This window comes from Thalassophryne amazonica, chromosome 15 (genome assembly GCF_902500255.1).
Source record: "Thalassophryne amazonica chromosome 15, fThaAma1.1, whole genome shotgun sequence".
Lineage (NCBI taxonomy): Eukaryota > Metazoa > Chordata > Actinopteri > Batrachoidiformes > Batrachoididae > Thalassophryne > Thalassophryne amazonica.
In genome coordinates this window covers 43,438,105-43,458,313 of record NC_047117.1, presented here as the reverse complement: position 1 = coordinate 43,458,313, position 20,209 = coordinate 43,438,105, and the positions used below count along the sequence as shown (strand labels likewise).

The following is a 20,209-nucleotide window of genomic DNA, read 5'->3' as shown; positions in this document are numbered from 1 at the left end:
ACAAATGGTTATCAACATGGAGGTGTTTTTCCTGTGCCGCCGCACCGCGTCGGCTGCGTCCCGACGCGCGGACCCGTCCGCACGTCTTTCATTAAAAAAATCTCCTTTAACAGTGGAATATCCGGATAAAATGCTGAAACCGACTTCTTCTGAAACTTCTCTGTTCTCTCACGACGTCCTGGATCAATAGAGCCTGAAATGTGGAGGTTTTAAGCTTGAAACAGGCTGATGACGCTGCCTGAGAGCGCTGAGCGACGTCTCGCACCGTGAAAAGTCCTTAAAGTGACAGAATCACCTCAAAATCTCTCATCAGCTGTTAAAATTTTCACTGAAAACCAGCTTAATTTTTTGAACCGTGTCCACTTCGATGTGTCTCACAGGTTTAGAAAAAAATTTGATCAAACAAAGCGCCAGTCTCTCAGCAACTTCTCAGACAAAGGAATTCCGACGAGGGGCTGGACGACTCCTCCCACAAGGAGTGCTCACAGGCGAATGACGTCACCGACAGGCATGGAAAAACTCACGCATGCGCACGAGGGTGCAAGCATGTCTGACGTAAAAACATATGAATGAAATCCATATAGTTTTTGAAAAAATAAAAAGGACCTATACTTTACGGACAGCCCTCGTATGTGCATTGAATGACATATCCTGATCAAAAATGACTCCAAGATTTCTCACAGTATTACTAGAGGTCAGGGTAATGCCATCCAGAGTAAGGATCTGGTTAGACACCATATTTCTAAGATTTGTGGGGCCAAGTACAATAACTTCAGTTTTATCTGAGTTTAAAAGCGGGAAATTAGAGGTCATCCATGTCTTTATGTCTGTAAGACAATCCTGCAGTTTAGCTAATTGGTGTGTGTCCTCTGGCTTCATGGATAGATAAAGCTGGGTATCATCTGTGTAACAATGAAAATTTAAGCAATGCTGTCTAATAATACTGCCTAAGGAAAGCAGTGTATAAAGTGAATAAAATTGGTCCTAGCATGGAACACTACTGTATATATTGTGTGTGTGTGTGTGTGTGTGTGTGTTGATACCTGGGCTGAGAGCCCCTTCCTTTTTTCTAAGTGAATCAACCGACTAAACAAAAATGCCTTTATCAGACTGATTCTTATCGGATTTTAGCAGTTTTCATCTTATTCATCAAGAGGCCACACAGCAGATTTATCATTGCGACTTTTGCATAAAAAGTGCACTCCACAGCCCCACACAAAGCTATTTTTCACAGACTGAGGTCACAGTGTGCATGCGCTGCTCTCCACTGACTGTTTTTTCACTGTGAATGCATTGAAATATTTAAAGCTCTAACTTTAAAAATAAGTTACCGTGACACAAAAATCACATTCAGACACATTTCTCAAATTATCTGTGGTTCAGCTGTGTGCCAGTCCGTGGGAGGCAGACTGTTTGCATCCCCAGGGAATGCTCCGAAACTCATACAGTGTATCCAGAAGGTATTCACAGCGCTTCACTTTTTCCACATTATGTTACAGCCCTATTCCAAAATGGAGTAAATTCATTTTTTCCTCTTAAAATTCTACTCACAACACCCCATAATGACAACATGAAAAAAGTTGGTTTTTTTTTTTGGGGGGGGGGGGGGTCAAATTTATTAAAATTAAAAAACTAAGAAATCACATGTACATCAGTTGCTGTGTGTTTAGGGTCATTGTCCTGTTGAAAGATGAACCTTCACCCCAGTCTGAGGTGAAGAGCGCTGTGAAGCAGGTTTTCATTCAAGATGTCTGTACATTGCTGCATCTTTCTGTCAGTCTTGACTATTCTCCCAGTTCCTGCTGCTGAAAAACATCCCCTAGCATGATGCTGCTACCACCATGCTTCACTGTAGGGATGGTGCCTGGTTTCCTCCAAACATGAAGCCTGGCATTCAGGCCAGCGACTTAAATTTTTGTCTCAGAACAAAGAATTTTGTTTCTCATGGCCTGAGAGTCCTTCGGGTGCATTTTGGCAAACTCCAGGAGCACTGCCATGTACGTAAGGAGTGGCTTCCATCTGGCCACTCTAGGCCTCATTGGTGGATTGCTGCATATATGGTTGTCCTTCTGGAAGGTTCTCCTCTCTTCACAGAGACAGCTGCAGTTCTGACAGAGTGACCACACCCGGAAACTGAACTTTCTTTGAATATTCATTGAACGTTTGCATGAGAACGTTTGCAAACATGGCATGAACATTGGATGAACATCATATGAACAAAGAATGAGGACAGGTAATGTTTGCATGCAAACATTCAATGAACATTATACAAATGTTCACAAACATCATATGAACAGTTGAACCAGAACATTAAATGAACATTTGTAGAATGTTCGAATGCTAACATTACCTGTCCTCATTCTTTGTTCATATGATGTTCGTGCAATGTTCCTGCTCAATATATCTACAATTTTTTGTGATTTTTTTTTTTTCCTATTGAGAACTAAAAATGACATAAAACAAACTTTATAAATGTTTTAAAATTCAACAGGTTTTATTCAAATAGTAACTTGCAATGTATTTATGGAATTCACATATAAAATCAATAATGCAGAAACTTTTGAAATCACTTACAGATTTAATGATGGAATTCATCTTTACAGAATTAAACATCATGCTCAAAAATAAAAAAGCACATAAAATGAAAAATTTTCAACTTTACAAAAGATTTCTTACATGGCATACCACCGACACTACTCCAAAAGATGTTCAGACAAAATAAGAATAAATCTTCAAGAAATAATAATGAAACCTAAAAAAATTCATCTATTGATTTACAACCAACTACACATTTTAGGAGCAAAAATAAATTCAGCTTACATCTACATACAGTTAATAATACTTTGATATTTAAGAGCAAAACTGTGGACAGTTTTAAAACAAACATTACTCTCAATAAATTCCCTGAGAAAAGTCCTATGAAAAAATATTAATATAAAGTTTTTAATCACAGATTTGAAGACTCAGTATGACATTAGTCAGATACGACAATGCAACTTGCTGAACACACATTTTTAAGAGCGAAACTGAACAGTTTAACACAAACACATTACAATCAGTAAATTTCCTGAGGAAATTCACATGACAAAACACTAAGTTTTTTTTTTATCACATAAAAGTATGACAGTCAGATACGGCAATATAATTAAACAATTTTTAAAGCAAAATTGAACAGTTTTAACACAAACACATTACAATAAAATTTCCTGAGGAAATTCATATGATAAAAAAAATATACAAAAATAATAATAAAAAAATCTTAATTTAAATTAATGTTTGATCACCAGAGAAAGTTTCTCCGGAAGTAAAATTAAATTTTATCAAACATATTCCATGTACAATGCAAATTAAATGCTGCTGCTAATCTGCTCATAAGCTTTGATATTATGAAATATAAACACAATGCTAAAATACCCTCAGCCGTAGGAGGATTGTCTTCTTAATAATTACTTAATTGGTATCCCACTGCAAAGTGTGTGTGTGTGTGTGTGTGTGTGTATGTGTGTATGTATGTGTATATATATATATATATATATACACACACTCAACAAAAATATAAACGCAACACTTTTGGTTTTGCTCCCAATTTGTATGAGATGAACTCAAAGATCTAAAACTTTTTCCACATACACAATATCACCATTTCCCTCAAATATTGTTCACAAACCAGTCTAAATCTGTGATAGTGAGCACTTCTCCTTTGCTGAGATAATCCATCCCACCTCACAGGTGTGCCATATCAAGATGCTGATTAGACCATGATTAGTGCACAGGTGTGCCTTAGACTGTCCACAATAAAAGGCCACTCTGAAAGGTGTAGTTTTGTTTTATTGGGGGGGGGGGGATACCAGTCAGTATCTGGTGTGACCACCATTTGCCTCATGCAGTGCAACACATCTCCTTCGCATAGAGTTGATCAGGTTGTCAATTGTGGCCTGTGGAATGTTGGTCCACTCCTCTTCAATGGCTGTGCGAAGTTGCTGGATATTGGCAGGAACTGGTACACGCTGTCGTATATGCCGGTCCAGAGCATCCCAAACATGCTCAATGGGTGACATGTCCGGTGAGTATGCCGGCCATGCAAGAACTGGGACATTTTCAGCTTCCAAGAATTGTGTACAGATCCTTGCAACATGGGGCTGTGCATTATCCTGCTGCAACATGAGGTGATGTTCTTGGATGTATGGCACAACAATGGGCCTCACAACACGGACCCACAACAGGGGGCGCAAATGAACGGCCAATAGATGAGCCAAAAAGTAACAATTTAATGTTGTGAAATGTGCACAACGAAATACAGACAATCTCAGAATATAATTATAGTCAATCCACAAAGGTGACGTGTGGGCAGGCTCGAGGATAGAAGACGTCTGTCCTGAGAAGAGCCGGAACCACACGATTTCCGCCGCCACAGAACCTGGTGAATACTGGAGCCGCCAAGTCCCGAATTCCAAGGTGATCACCGTCCCCGACTGTCGGATCTGGTACTGCTGGCGAGAACAAAGACAGTCAAGTGTAGGTGTGTGCACACCCAGTAACTACAACGGTGGGAATGCCATCTCCACCTCTCACTCAATATGTGTTGCAGCGATCCCTCAGAGGAAAAAGAGTGCCGTCCTGCACAGCCTCCACAAACGAAGGACCGGTACTCCTGCAAACACTCACAATAGACAGATTCAGAAAATACCACAAAGGCTGAGGATATTACCTCCAACGAAGTACGATATCTCGGCGATGAGGTGGAGATGACGTCTGGGTTTTATGGAGTGTGATGATGAAGAATGAGTGACAGCTGTCACTCCTGGCTGTGTCCGTGGCGGCAGCGCCCTCTCGTGCCTGAAGCCCACACTTCAGGCAGGGCGCCCTTTGGTGGTGGGCCAGCAGTACCTCCTCTTCTGGCGGCCCACACAACAGGACCCACCCCTCAACGGGCGCCTTCTGGCGCCCGACCAGGCTTATCCGGGTGTCGACGGTAGAAATCGGCCAGGAGGGCCGGATCCAGGATGAAGCTCTTCTTCACCCAGGAGCGTTCTTCGGGTCCATACCCCTCCCAGTCCACCAAATACTGGAACCCCCGGCCCATTCGACGGACGTCCAGGAGCCGGCGCACTGTCCAAGCCGGCTCCCCGTCAATGATCCGGGCAGGAGGCGGCTTCGGACCGGGAGCACAGAGGGGTGAGGTGTGGTGAGGCTTGATTCTGGACACATGAAAAACCGGGTGGATCCGCAGTGAAGCTGGGAGTCGGAGCTTCACTGCGGCAGGACTGAGGATTTTGAGGATCTTGAATGGTCCAATGTAACGGTCCTTCAACTTAGGGGAGTCCACTTGGAGGGGGATGTCCTTCGTGGACAGCCACACCTCCTGCCCGGGCTGGTAAGCAGGGGCCGGGGATCGCCGGTGGTCCGCATGGATCTTCGCCCTCATCCGGGCCTTCAACAAGGCAGAACGGGCGGAGCGCCACACCCGACGGCACTTCCGCAGGTGGGCCTGGACCGAGGGCACGCCGACCTCTCCCTCCACCACGGGAAACAATGGGGGCTCATACCCCAAACACACCTCAAACGGGGAGAGGCCGGTGGCAGAGGACACCTGGCTGTTATGTGCATACTCAATCCAGGCCAGATGTTCACTCCAGGCCGTCGGGTGTGCGGACGTTACGCAGCGCAGGGCTTGTTCCAATTGCTGATTGGCCCGTTCTGCCTGTCCATTGGTCTGCGGGTGATACCCGGACGAGAGGCTCACAGTGGCCCCCAGTTCCTGGCAGAAGCTCCTCCAGACGTGTGAGGAGAACTGGGGACCATGATCAGAGACGATGTTGGTGGGTATCCCATGCAGACGGACGACATGGTGGACCACGAGGTCTGCTGTCTCCTGGGCTGTTGGGAGCTTCGGGAGGGCCACGAAGTGGGCCACCTTGGAGAATCGGTCCACTATCGTGAAGATGGTGGTGTTGCCCTGGGACGGCGGGAGGCCCGTGACGAAATCCAGGCCGATATGGGACCAGGGGCGATGAGGCACAGGAAGTGGCTGGAGAAGCCCTTGGGACCTCTTGTGGTCTGCCTTGCCCCTGGCACAGGTGGTGCAGGCCTGGATGTACTCCCGGACATCGGTCTCCATAGACGCCCACTAGAAGCGCTGCCGGACAACTGCCACGGTCCTTCGCACCCCTGGATGACAGGAGAGCTTGGAACCGTGACAGAAGTCCAAGACTGCAGCTCTGGCCTCTGGTGGGACGTATAGACGGTTCTTCGGACCGGTTCCGGGGTCCGGGCTCCGTGCCAGGGCCTCCCGGATGGTCTTCTCCACGTCCCAGGTGAGGGTGGCCACGATAGTGGACTCCGGAATGATGGGCACTGGTGGATCCGACAGCACCATTTTGACTTCGTCTTCGTGTACCCGGGACAAGGCATCCGATCTCTGGTTCTTGGTCCCGGGGCGATAGGTGATCCGGAAGTCAAAACGTCCGAAGAACAGTGACCAGCGGGCTTGCCTGGGGTTCAGCCGCTTGGCGGTCCTGATATACTCCAGGTTCCGATGGTCAGTGAAAACCGTGGACGGCACAGACGCTCCCTCCAACAGGTGTCTCCACTCCTCAAGAGCCTCTTTCACCGCAAGGAGTTCTCGATTGCCGACGTCATAGTTCCGTTCAGCTGGGGTCAACCTGCGAGAAAAGTAGGCACACGGGTGAAGAACCTTATCGGTCTCTCCGCTCTGGGATAGCACGGCTCCTATCCCTGAGTCAGAGGCGTCCACTTCAACCACGAACTGGCGGCTAGGGTCGGGCTGCACCAAAACTGGCGCAGTAGAGAACCGTCGTTTCAACTCCTTGAACGCGGCTTCGCACCGATCCGAGCAGGTGAAGGGGACTTTCGGAGAGGTCAGGGCTGTCAGGGGATTACCTACCTGACTGTAGCCCTTAATGAACCTCCTATAGAAATTAGCGAAGCCGAGGAACTGTTGCAGCTTCCTACGGCTTGTTGGTTGGGGCCAATCTCTCACCGCCGCAACCTTGGCCGGATCAGGGGCGACGGAGTTAGAGGAGATGATAAACCCCAGGAAGGACAAAGACGTGCGGTGAAACTCGCACTTCTCGCCCTTCACAAACAGTCGGTTCTTTAATAACCACTGCAGGACCTGATGTACATGCTGGACATGGGTCTCAGGATCCGGAGAAAAGATGAGAATATCGTCCAGATATACGAAGATGAATTGGTGCAGGAAGTCCCGCAAGACGTCGTTAACCAAGGCTTGGAATGTCGCGGGGGCGTTGGTGAGGCCGAACGGCATGACCAGGTACTCAAAGTGACCTAACGGGGTGTTAAATGCCGTCTTCCATTCGTCTCCCTTCCGGATCCGAACCAGGTGATACGCATTTCTAAGATCCAGCTTAGTAAAGATTTTGGCTCCATGCAGGGGGGTGAACACGGAATCCAACAATGGCAACGGGTATCGGTTGCGAACCGTAATCTCATTCAGCCCCCTGTAATCAATGCATGGATGGAGTCCGCCATCTTTCTTGCCCACAAAAAAGAAACCTGCCCCCATCGGGGAGGTGGAGTTCCGGATCAGCCCGGCAGCTAATGAGTCCCGGATGTAGGTCTCCATTGATTCGCGCTCAGGTCGTGAGAGGTTGTACAGCCTGCTGGACGGGAACTCAGTGCCTGGAATCAAATCAATGGCACAATCGTATGGACGGTGCGGGGAAGGGTGAGTGCCAGATCCTTGCTGAAGACGTCAGCAAGATTGTGGTACTCAACCGGCACTGCCGTCAGATTGGGAGGGACTTTGACCTCCTCCTTAGCCTGTAAACCGGGAGGAACCGAGGATCCTAAACACACCCGATGGCAGGTTTCGCTCCACTGAACCACCACCCCAGACGGCCAATCAATCCGGGGATTGTGCTTCAACATCCATGGGAAGCCCAAAATCACGCGGGAGGTAGGAGTTACAAAAAACTCCAATCTCCTCCCGATGGTTTCCAGACACCACCAGAGTTACTGGTTGTGTCTTGTGTGTGATTAAAGGGAGGAGGGTGCCATCTAGTGCCCGCACCTGCAATGGCGAAGGAAGCGCCACCAGAGGGAGCCCTACCTCCCTTGCCCATCTGCTGTCTAGCAGATTCCCTTCTGACCGCGTGTCCACCAGTGCTGGGGCTTGAAGGGTTAAATCCCTGCTCAGGATTGTAACTGGGAGTCGTGTGGCAATCTGTATGTGTCTCACGTGAATGTTTTGACCCCCCCTTAGCCCAGTCTCTGAGGGCGGTTGTTGTGGCTGTTTGGGGCAGTTTTTCTGTGTGTGCTCCTTAGAGCTGCAGAGAAAACACTCCCCGCGGATCAGCCTCCTCATTTTGGCCCTGTGCGTTGCCCCACAGAGCGCTGCTGCTGTGGAGCGTGGGGAGGGCGGCCCCTTTTCGAACCCGGAAGGGAGAGGGGCGGCGCGTATCCGGCCACGTCCTTCGCCTCGCTCCCGACGGCGTTCCTCCAACCGATTGTCTAACCGTATAACGAGATCGATAAGCCCATCTAAATCCCGCGGTTCCTCCTTAGCTACCAGATGCTCCTTCAGGACCAACGACAGTCCGTTTATGAAGGCGGCGCGGAGCGCAACGTTATTCCAGCCGGACCTCGCAGCCGCGATGCGGAAGTCGACTGCATATTCGGCTGCACACCGGCGCCCCTGTCGCATTGACAGCAGCATTGTTGAAGCGGTCTCTCATCTGTTAGGGTGATTAAACACTGTTCTGAACTCTCCCACAAACCCAGTGTATGCTGATAACAACCGTGAGTTCTGTTCCCAGAGCACCGTAGCCCAGGCGCGTGCCTTACCCCGAAGCAGAGCAATCATATAAGCTATTTTACTAGCATCTGACGCGTACATGACGGGACATTGTGCGAAGACGAGCGAACACTGCATGAGAAAGTCCGCGCACGTCTCCACACAACCTCCGTACGGCTCAGGAGGGCTTATGTATGCTTCAGGGGATGGTGGGAGGGGTTGTTGAACCACCACTGGAACGTTCATATCCTGCACAGGGTCGGCAGGAGGAGGCCCTGAGCGCTCGCCGCCACCTGCGCGGAGAGAGCCTCCACCCTGCGGTTCAGGAGGATGTTTTGCTCGGTCATTTGATCCAACCGAGCTGTAAAGGCGGTGAGAATGTGCTGCAGCTCACCAATCACGCCTCCTGCAGACGCCTGCGCTCCCTGCTCTCCCATTGGTCGTTCAACAGCTGGGTGACGCCCCTCGGAGTCCATGACGCTGGCCGAGATATCCTGTTGTGAAAGTGTAGTGACACGGACCCACAACAGGGGGCGCAAATGAACGGCCAATAGATGAGCCAAAAAGTAACAATTTAATGTTGTGAAATGTGCACAACGAAATACAGACAATCTCAGAATATAATTATAGTCAATCCACAAAGGTGACGTGTGGGCAGGCTCGAGGATAGAAGACGTCTGTCCTGAGAAGAGCCGGAACCACACGATTTCCGCCGCCACAGAACCTGGTGAATACTGGAGCCGCCAAGTCCCGAATTCCCAGGTGATCACCGTCCCCGACTGTCGGATCTGGTACTGCTGGCGAGAACAAAGACAGTCAAGTGTAGGTGTGTGCACACCCAGTAACTACAACGGTGGGAATGCCACCTCCACCTCTCACTCAATATGTGTTGCAGCGATCCCTCAGAGGAAAAAGAGTGCCGTCCTGCACAGCCTCCACAAACGAAGGACCGGTACTCCTGCAAACACTCACAATATACAGATTCAGAAAATACCACAAAGGCTGAGGATATTACCTCCAACGAAGTACGATATCTCGGCGATGAGGTGGAGATGACATCTGGGTTTTATGGAGTGCGATGATGAAGAATGAGTGACAGCTGTCAGGAGTGAATGAGTGACAGCTGTCAGGAGTGAATGAGTGACAGCTGTCAGGAGTGAATGAGTGACAGCTGTCAGGAGTGAATGAGTGACAGCTGTCAGGAGTGAATGAGTGACAGCTGTCACTCCCGGCTGTGTCCATGGCGGCAGCGCCCTCTCGTGCCTGAAGCCCGCACTTCAGGCAGGGCGCCCTTTGGTGGTGGGCCAGCAGTACCTCCTCTTCTGGCGGCCCACACAACAGGTTCATCGACATATATACAACATGGCGATCATTCAGCTTTCCTCTGGAAAAAAAATCAGAGTGAAAATCTCCACCCCCCTGCTGCATGCATCGCGTCAGGGCGTAGGGAGGCGTTGACACAACGTGACTGACGACACATTGGGAGTTGTTGCCTGACGCGTATAAAGCATGCAATGTGAAAGGCCCTTTAATTACTAGTTTCCATAAATACAGCATGTTTGTAACTTTTTTGAAGTGAAGAGGATCTAACAAACAGAAAACACATTAAATCACTTCTTTGAGTGACTTTACTGGAAGCCCCATTACTTCCAGGCACTGCGTGTAATTGGTTCAAGCACACATTTCTGGTTTAGCTGGCCAACCTTCAGATAATCGTGTCAGCAGCGTCCACATTGTTCTCTCCCCTGGTATGTCTGGGAACCGACACTTTCAGGGATTGTCCAAGGATGCAGTGCATCAACTTTGTCATTCAGCTGTTCGATACTGTGAATGATGTCATTCTGCTTCTCCTGGAACACAAAATGTATATAGATCCACATGTTACAACCTTAATACAGAAGTTCCCTCTTTTTTATTAAATCCTATGCTTCACAAATGATTAAGCCAATGCTGTTGACCTTTCATCATGAGCACGGACAAATCTGTGAATGAACTGAGTGATGAAAGGGAGCTGTGGAAAAAAAAAACTTGAAAGATCTTGACAAGGCCCTGGCGGGGTCTGGTGGTTGTCCCCCAGAAAAATGTGAAATCTCAAATGCATTCTGGTGCTTCCTCAGGTCTATTCCAAAAGAATCTCCAAAAATTAATTTTTTTGTTGGCACAGGTCAGTTTTTCCACCCCAGATAAGGTGGTAAACCTCAGTAGTACAGCATAGAAGTCCATATGTTTCAAGTGTATGGTACCATAGACAGTATGCACACACTATGCAAATGAAACATTATGCAAGGGACAGAATTTTTTATAAAAGAAATTCTGAAACTTTATATCAGCAATAAATAAATATGTTTGAGTAACAGGGCCTGTAAATTATTTCTTTAAGGAAGGAAAGTTAGCATATACATCTTCATTACTGACAGCTTTTACTCTATTTTCAAATTATATCCCAAATAGAACAGAGTATTTCTTGCCAGAAATGTTTGAATATTTTGCTTGCCGAACATGAATTTTAGAATCTACTGGCACAAGACACTATACAATCTTATTTAACCATTATAGTACAAACCTCGGGATAATCGGGCTGATGTGAATCAACTGCAGGCACACCATCAACCCACTGATCAGATGGAGGATTCAATGATTCAACAACTCTTATGGCAGCCGGCATAGTTGCTGTTGGGGGGGAAACAAGCAATAATCCAAAAATATTATCACAAGCTTATCTTCATAAAGTCTCTTTCTGGGCACTGACATTACTTAAACTTCAGTTGCGTCAACACCTAATAAAAGAGAGCATATATTTTAGTCATGTTTTAGTCAAAATATTAATTAGGCCTGTGCCTCTCTGTGGCTAACGTTAGCTCTGTGCTAGTCAAAAATGTGTTGGTTTCGTTCCCATTAATCCATGGCTGGCATACTCAAGCTTCAAGCAAGTTTTGTTATTTCTGGCTAAAACAAATTTGTGCTCACATCACGTTCCGTTACCTTCTTTTGATAGTCACAGCGTCGATATCACGACACAAAGGCCCATCCATTTGAAGCTAGCTGCTAACTCATGGGTAGCTATGTGGTGGTTCTTTGTGAGGAATCCCAGTCGACAAGCATCCAGCGTTAGTCTCCTCTTCTGCTCTCAGTGGTCTCTTAATCATAGTATAGAGACTGAACAGGCAAATTAACTTGTGGAACACAAACTTTTATTTGCTAAAACAACGATTGAGTGCTGCAACTCAGCTAAGTCTTCTTCTTCTTCTCTGTTAAACAGCGGGTTTTAACCCAACTCGGTGCACTACTGCCACCAACTGGTTCGTGAGTATCACTGCAAGCAACTGTGAAGCAGCAAGCATATTGTTAACAAAATAATTTAATAGTAAATAGATCTATGTATACAAACTACTTTAAATAAAATGAATTCATTTGAATTGTATCCTCTGATAATGTTGGTCAAACATGTTTTAAAATAAAGCACTATAGTGTTTCAGACGTTCTGACCCAATTATTACAGTAGTTTTGTGAGACAGCATTTCTCTGAGCTGATAAACCTGCTCTGACTTTACCTTTAACCACGAAGGAACCAAACACTTATGCTAGAAATTTGTTAACTTAATTGGCAATACTTGAATGTATAATGTGATTACAGGAAATTATACACAATGACCACTGATGCTTTTTATTTATTTATTTTTTTATTTTTTTATTTTTTTATTTTTTTATTTTTTTTTTACCAGAATGAGTATGTTGCATTTTTCATACAGAAATGATTGTATCCAGGTCTTACAATTATATTGTGTACAATGTACATGTTTTACCCTGGATAATTATAATATCATGCCTCACTGCAAACATGAATTAAGCAGCTGATATTAAAGGAATCAGAAAGCAAGAAATATGTTGTAACAATTCCCACCAAACACTGTTCGACTGTGACATGAAGTCATCCTCAAATGAGGCCTGAGCGAAACACTAAACCCTGTACAAATGTTCATTCTGGAAATGTGAAATCTAGTTCATTTCTGCCACTGTAACGTGTGTGACTATTCATCTCATGTTTAGCGTGTTTGTTTAAAAACATGTTTGAAGTTGTGAAGTGACCAGTAAAAAATATTATTTGTCTATGAGCTGTTTTATTTAAATGTCAATGCTTCCTGCTCATGCATGTTGAAAACATTATTTTGTAAATCAATTTTTAATAACTTTAATGTATTTTTCCTTATTTACAAAAATGCTAAAGATATAGGCTTTTTTAAAATTTGGCAAAATGTATGTAACTCAGGTCTGTGGGACGTCTGGATAATACGCCATTGCAATCTGTTTCCATAAAAAACATATTTTGGTAGCTGACAATCAGTCTGTAGTGATGTAAATTATTTTGCAAAAATTAATATTCCAATTAACAGAGTGCATGTTTATGCAAGTTGCACCAAGACATGTTTTGGAGTTAGCTCTGTCAGTTTATTACAGTAATCTTGAAATTATACAGTATATTCAGTAGGCCTGAATAAATCATAAATCGACAAATTCTTGGTTACCATGTGCTTAAATTATTTCCTATTGTTCATTCTACCTATGTTTGCACACATAATTTAAATGGAGTCAAACATCACAAACATTACATGAACGTTCACAAACTTGCTGAACAGTAAACAAACATTCTATGAACGTTTGTTTGATGTTTACAAATGTTCACTTCCGGGTGGTTCTTTGTCACCTCCCTGACGAAAGCCCTTCTACTCCAATTGCTCGGTTTAGATGGGCAGCCAGTTCTAGCAAGTTTCCTGGTGGATCTGAACTTCCATTTTTGGATGATGGATGCCACTGTGCTCATTGGGACCTTCAAAGCAGAAAAAATGTTTCTGTACCCTTCCCCAGATTTCTCAAGACAATCCAGTCTCGGAGGTCTTAATGCTTGGTATGTGCTCTGACATGCTCTTCGCCTAAGTTTTTTTTATTTTTAATAAATTTGCGAAAATTAATAAAAAACCTTTTTCATGTTGTTATTATGGGGTTTTGTGAGTAGAATTTTGAGGGGAAAAAAAAATCTATTTACTCCGTTTTGGAATAAGGCCATAACATAACAAAATGTGGAAAAAAGTGAAGCATTGTGAATACTTTCTGGATGCATTGTAGTGACGTGAAAAATAAATGATTTGACCACTTTAGAAAGAAAAATTGGACTTGTCTGATTTTGGCAAAGTTGTAGGGGATTTGTGTTGTCCCATTACATTTTCACCTGAGGCTGTCAAAATATGGCCATTGGGTATTGCGAAGACTTGTGTCCGCCCATCTGTCCATCCGTCCATCTGTGCCCAGCATGAGTCCAGTCCTATTACTGCCAGGGTCTTCAAATTTATAGGGAGCATTCTTGGGACACAGACCTTGGACAAGTTTAAAAATCGCTAACCTTGACCTATTTTAAGAGGTTAAAAAATCTTTCTGTTTCTTATTTGTATGCGGTGAATTAGGGCTGCAGCTATCGATTATTTTAGTAATGGAGTATTCTATTGATTATTCTGGCGGTTAATCGAGTAATCGGATAAAAAGTACTTTTGCGTTTTTAAACATCAATAGTCCAGGGTTCTCCCTAAGCAATGGCACAATGTCGCTGGCCAAAGTGTTGACATGGTGATAGGATGTGACTTTTTGTTTTGTTTTCTCCAACTTGCAAAATGTAACCATTTTTAAGTTTTTTTTATATAAAGGTTGGTGGACTGGGTCCCTGCATGATTTTTTTTTTTTTTTTTTTTTTTTTTTTTAATCCCTCTTTCTCTGCAATTCCACAGATGCATTTCAGCTGAAGGTTGAACATGCAGCCGCACAGTCAGTTTTTTTTAATTATTTTATTTAAGTTACTGTGTTTGCGAAGCGTTGTGTGTTGCCCAAAAAAAGCTAAAATTAAAAAGTGAAACACTCGTGCAAAGAAAGAGTGTACTTCCGCTGTTTGTCAATGTGGCCGGGGACAGAGCTGTGACTCACCCGGTTTGACAGCCCCTCACACCGAGTAGAGAGAGAAGCAGCCATCCGCCGGGTCAATAGTGCTCCTCACGTAGAGCGGACCGTCTGTTTTTGAAAAATAGACAAACACTTTGCTTTAAATGCGCAGTCAGTCTATTTCAGATGATCAGCGTGGACCGTCTTTCTCTTAAAAGGCTTTATTTTACTCTGTGTGTCACGTTTGGAAAGCGGTAGCTATCATTGCTAATTTGATTAGCTGTTATGCTCCAGTCTTCTTCTTTTTTTTTTTGTTTTGTTTTTTTCTGGGGACGCTGCAGCGAAACAGCAGAATTTGCCTCGAACATTTTTTGTAATCGAATTATTCCAGTTACTCGACTAATCGTTTCAGCCCTAATGGGACTCATGCAGTGGTGGGCACAGTTCCACTTATCCGCTAAGTGCTAATTATTGAAGCTAATATTTTCCTTAGTGGATTAGCTTTCCACATAACATTGAAAACCATCAAAGGACCAATTAGCTTCCGATAAATTTAGTTCTGATAACTTTTGCGGGCATAGCTTAATAGTTAAAAAACATTTGTAAAGTCTGAAATCAAAGATTTTAGTGCATACCTGTTACATGTTTTGTAGCAGACAGACAGCCATGAATGGTAGAACTCTGTCCTCTGCAGGCAGAAGAGAGCTGACTACCAGAGAGAAAGGAAGAGGGAGGACAAAAAAAAAAAATTTATCTTCACACCATACAGACCTGCCAGCAAATCACTGGAGTCATGCACAGGCAGACAGTTGTGACTTATGGTTATAATTTTAAACAAACTAATTCGGGACAAGTTATTGAAATTAGCGTCACATCTGTCGTTTTACAAAGTGAACATATCAGCTATATGTTTTAGTTTTAAAGTAATGCACTAATTTTGAAGGTTTTAGCATTTAGACACATATGCTGCAATGCATTATGGGAACATTAGTTTCCTGACGTCAGTGGGTGGTTGGTCGGTATAACACGCAAGTTACTGAAACGTGGTCTGTTTCAGTAAGTGATTCATCACTCTTAGTGAATGTGTGGCAAATGCTGTTCACACTGCCATCTACTGGCCAGTAGAAGACAGTGTTCATGGCACGAATCACTTAGCAGACAGAATTTTCAATTTTCAAATTGCCTTTTTTTTTTTTTTACAAATGAAATAAATTACATATTTACAAATACGGATTTATTTGTAAAACCCACCAAGTTTCAGTATATGGTTATACCGACCAACCAACCACTGATGTCAGGAAACTAATGTTCCCATAATGCATTGCAGCATGTGTGTCTAAACGCTAATACCTTCAAATTAGTTTGAATAAAGGCTTCTTCTAGTTAAATTTGATTCACTGAAAGTGCGCATCTTTTCACATTGTCTGTGATGCAGAGAGCAACACAGCACATTTTTTTAAAGTCTATTTCAGATGATCAGCGCAGACCCTCTTTCTCTTAAAAGGCTTTATTTTACTCTGTGTGCTGCTTTGGAAAGTTGTAGCTTCTCTTGCTACATTGATTAGCTCCTTATGCACATGCGCTATTGTCTTCTTCTCTGTTTTTCATGGAGAATTAAAGCACCACATACTGGCCTGAAATATAGAGCGTTGTCAGTGTCCCACAGCTGACATGGAATGTAATGAACTGGTTCGAGAATGTTTTTTTGTTGTTGTTCTAATCGGTTCAGGAACATCAATTTTGGGGTGGAACCCAAAAACGAGAAACGCTAAAATACTGTTTTTGTTTGGAACGAACCAGTTGAGGCGAAAAAAATTCTCATTTCAAAGCCATAGGGACAGCAGATATACAAGACTGCTAGGAGGGTTAGGTAAGCGGCTAATTGGTGGACATGCGCTCTCTATAAGGATCCTCCTTGTGCTGTCAGACTCGTTGCAATGAGCAGGATTTTTTTTTTTTCTCTCAGCGTAATGGATGGAAAAAATCACCTTAAGAAGCCGGGGGTTCGGGGACTGCTTAGATGTCGATCCCGCTGAAGCTTTTGCTTTATGGGCTTATAAAGGGCCTTCTTTGGTGTGTTTTTTTTTTTTTTTTTAAACTTCAAAATGTAGAGTAATCAGAAATTAATCTTGAAGTAAAAAAAACACTTGTAAGGAGTTTCTATAGAAAACTGCTGTGTATTAAATTAGCTCCTGTGCAGTGACACACATTTCTACACTCTTCCATGTTTTTGTCTGATGCCTCGTTTCTTTTGGCTTTAAAGTAAGGCTGTAACAAAGATAAAAAGAAACAAAAAAACTGTGGCTTTACTTAACAAAATTTGGCGCTCAGAATTCAGGCAACAGTGTTTCAGAGGGATATAAATGTAAAATGTTACTTTGGCCCCGGTCTCACTTACAATACTCACTCCTGGAGTGCTGCTGCATGGCTGTGCTCAGCCTGGAGCACTGAGACTTTGACACCGGGATAAGTTCTCCCCCCGACGGAACGGAGGGCGTCTCATTTTGGGGAAAAACAGTTGTTGGTTTGTCTGTTTTACAACATGTGGAAAGAGATGTCATTTGATTTTAAAACAGTGATTTGCTTTGAAGTTTTTGATTCCGGAATGATCCATCTTTCCACATTTACTCGGTTTAGAGCTGCAGCAAATCCCACAACACACACGGAGCAGAGGATATTATCATCATTATTATTATTATTATTATTATTATTATTTTCATAAGGGACACTAACTTGAGTTTACAAACCAGAGAAGCGGGATATATTAAGGTTCCAGTCCACGGCAGAGATCCGCATCGTTGGCTGTGCCCCACAAAAAAAGGCACGTTAATGACGAATGAATAAAAACTGTCCGTGTGAAGCGGTGGACGATTCTCGCTGAAAGAGTCCCGTTTAGAGACTTTAATCAGCAGAAAAGGCAGAATTGGCTTTGATACAGGCTGGTGAATAAATTATGGACACGCTGCTTCTACATCAGAACCAGCAGCTCCACAATCAACATAGAGAAATTATTTTCCCGTTACACACCCTCAAACAACGTAACGGCCCAACTGCACTTTTTATTTTTTATTATAACAGCGTAACAGACCGTTATAATGCTGGTGAGAACCCTGCTTTCACCTTTTCAGTGATATATAATAACAGTGAATAGACCGATGAAGCCTGTGACTGTAGTGCCCTCATCCCTATAGTATGGCAACATATAAAATAGTCATTGCCTTCATTTGGTGCCGTGATTCTCTCCCACGTAGTGTGTTTGCTAAGTGGGAGAGTCCTAATCAAAGAGAAGACACTGTGCAATCTGTTGTTTGACTTCAGGCTGTTCGCTCTGTGTGTGTGTGTGTGTGTGTGTGTGTGTGTGTGTGTGTGTGTGTGTGTGTGTGTGTGTGTGTGTGTGCGCGCGCATGTGAAGGTGATAGCAGGTGCTGGTGTGGACGTGGACTTCTCCATCTTCTCACCTGAAGGCTACCACATTGTGGGAGAGTTTCGACGCTCTGATGGAGTCCACATGTTAGTATTGCCGTATATTTTCAGGAGTACTTCGTTATGTTTGATGGAAATGACTTGGCAGTGTTGGACCTTCTCATTTGTGTTTGACAATGATTGTGTTATTTCAGGGTGGAACCAACAGAAGAAGGAGACTATCAAATCTGCTTTGACAACAGCTTCAGCCACTTCTCAGAGAAGACTGTGTTCTTTGAGGTTATCATTGAGGGACAAGGTGATGATATGGATGAAGATGAGTGGGCTGGGCTGGAGGTATCTGATGGAAGTCTGCTGGAGTACAAATTGGAAGACATCCGGGTAAGATGTACCAGAACCTGGTGTACCCAGGTTCAGGTCACAGCTTGGAAGACTTTTGCTGTGTGTCGCTCCCTCCTGTGTTTTTCTGTCTCCATTTTCTGTCTCAGCTTCATTCTGTCTGTTAATTAAAGACAGTGTGCTGGGAAACTAAAATTAATTCATTCTCTATTACTGCTTACTCCAGTCAAGGGTCACAGACCTGCTGGAGGTAGGGTTTGAGGCAGGGTACACCCAGGACAGAACGCCAGTTTATAGCAGGGTCACATGGACACAAACACATTCACACACACCTATGGTCAATTTTAAGTTGCCAGTTCACCTTACCTGTATGTCTTTGGAAGTAGGAGGGTGCTAGAGCACCTGAAGGGAACCCATGCAAACACTGGGAGAACATACAAACTGCACACAGAAAGGACCAAGTGGGAAGTGATCCCACAACCTTTTTGCTGTGAGACACCAGTGCTAACCGCTAAGCCACTCTACCGACTTAAAACTAAAATTTTGAAGCAGCATTCTGTACTGTCTGAAGCCTTTCAAACCTGATTTGGTAAGACAAATAAAAAGACCTTTACAATAATCCAGAGGCGAAGAAAAAAAGCATGACTAATCATCTCCAGTTCAGCCATGATACCAGCAGTCTAAGTTTTGAAATATTACTTAAATGATAAAAACACTTTTGAACCAGCTGTTTTGAAAGATGCTCAAAGGACATTGGGCTGTCAAAGATGACACCCAGATTTCTAAGACCCGACTGAACAGAGGAGCCTAAGAAGGTAATATGTTGTTAATTTCAGGAGTCCCATCTGGGGCATTGATCAAAATTTCTGCATTTAACTGGAGAAAATGATCATTTATACCATTGCTTTATTTCAGTCAGGCAGTCAGACTAGACAATTTATGAAACTCAGAAGCCTTAAAAAAATGAACCACTTTAAACCACATGCAATAATCTCAAATGAATCCTTTAGCCTGTTAATCATGATGCTGTGATCAACAGTAAATCAAATCAAATCAATTTTGTTTATATAGCGCCAAATCACAACAAACAGTTGCTCCAAGGCGCTTTATATTGTAAGGCAAAAGCCATACAATAATTACAGAAAAATCCCAACGGTCAAAACGACCCCCTATGAGCAAGCACTTGGCGATAGTGGGAAGGAAAAACTCCCTTTAACAGGAAGAAACCTCCAGCAGAACCAGGCTCAGGGAGGGGCAGTCTTCTGCTGGGACTGGTTGGGGCTGAGGGGAGAGAATCAGGAAAAAGACATGCTGTAGAAGACAGCAGCGATCAATCACTAATGATTAACTGCAGAGTGGTGCATACAGAGCAAAAAGAGAAACACTCAGTGCATCATGGGAACCCCCCAGCAGTCTAAGTCTATAGCAGCATAACTAAGGGATGGTTCAGGGTCACCTGATCCAGCCCTAACTATAAGCTTTAGCAAAAAGGAAAGTTTTAAACCTAATCTTAAAAGTAGAGAGGGTGTCTGTCTCCCTGATCCGAATTGGGAGCTGGTTCCACAGGAGAGGAGCCTGAAAGCTGAAGGCTCTGCCTCCCATTCTACTCTTAAAAACCCTAGGAACTACAAGTAAGCCTGCAGTCTGACAGCGAAGCGCTCTATTGGCGTGATATGGTACTAAGAGGTCCCTAAGATAAGAAGGGACCTGATTATTCAAAACCTTATAAGTAAGAAGAAGAATTTTAAA

The 20,209-nt window shown here is 44.1% G+C and overlaps 1 protein-coding gene across 1 annotated transcript in view; it reads left to right on the top strand.

Moving 5' to 3' along the window:
- The window catches only part of tmed1b (transmembrane p24 trafficking protein 1b), a 43,177-nt gene that overhangs the window by 5,174 nt on the left and 17,794 nt on the right, over positions 1 to 20,209 (top strand). The window contains exons 2-3 of the mRNA XM_034188887.1: positions 18,111 to 18,208; positions 18,316 to 18,502. Coding sequence (XP_034044778.1) covers positions 18,111 to 18,208; positions 18,316 to 18,502 — 285 coding nt within the window. The remainder of the gene's footprint in view (positions 1 to 18,110; positions 18,209 to 18,315; positions 18,503 to 20,209) is intronic.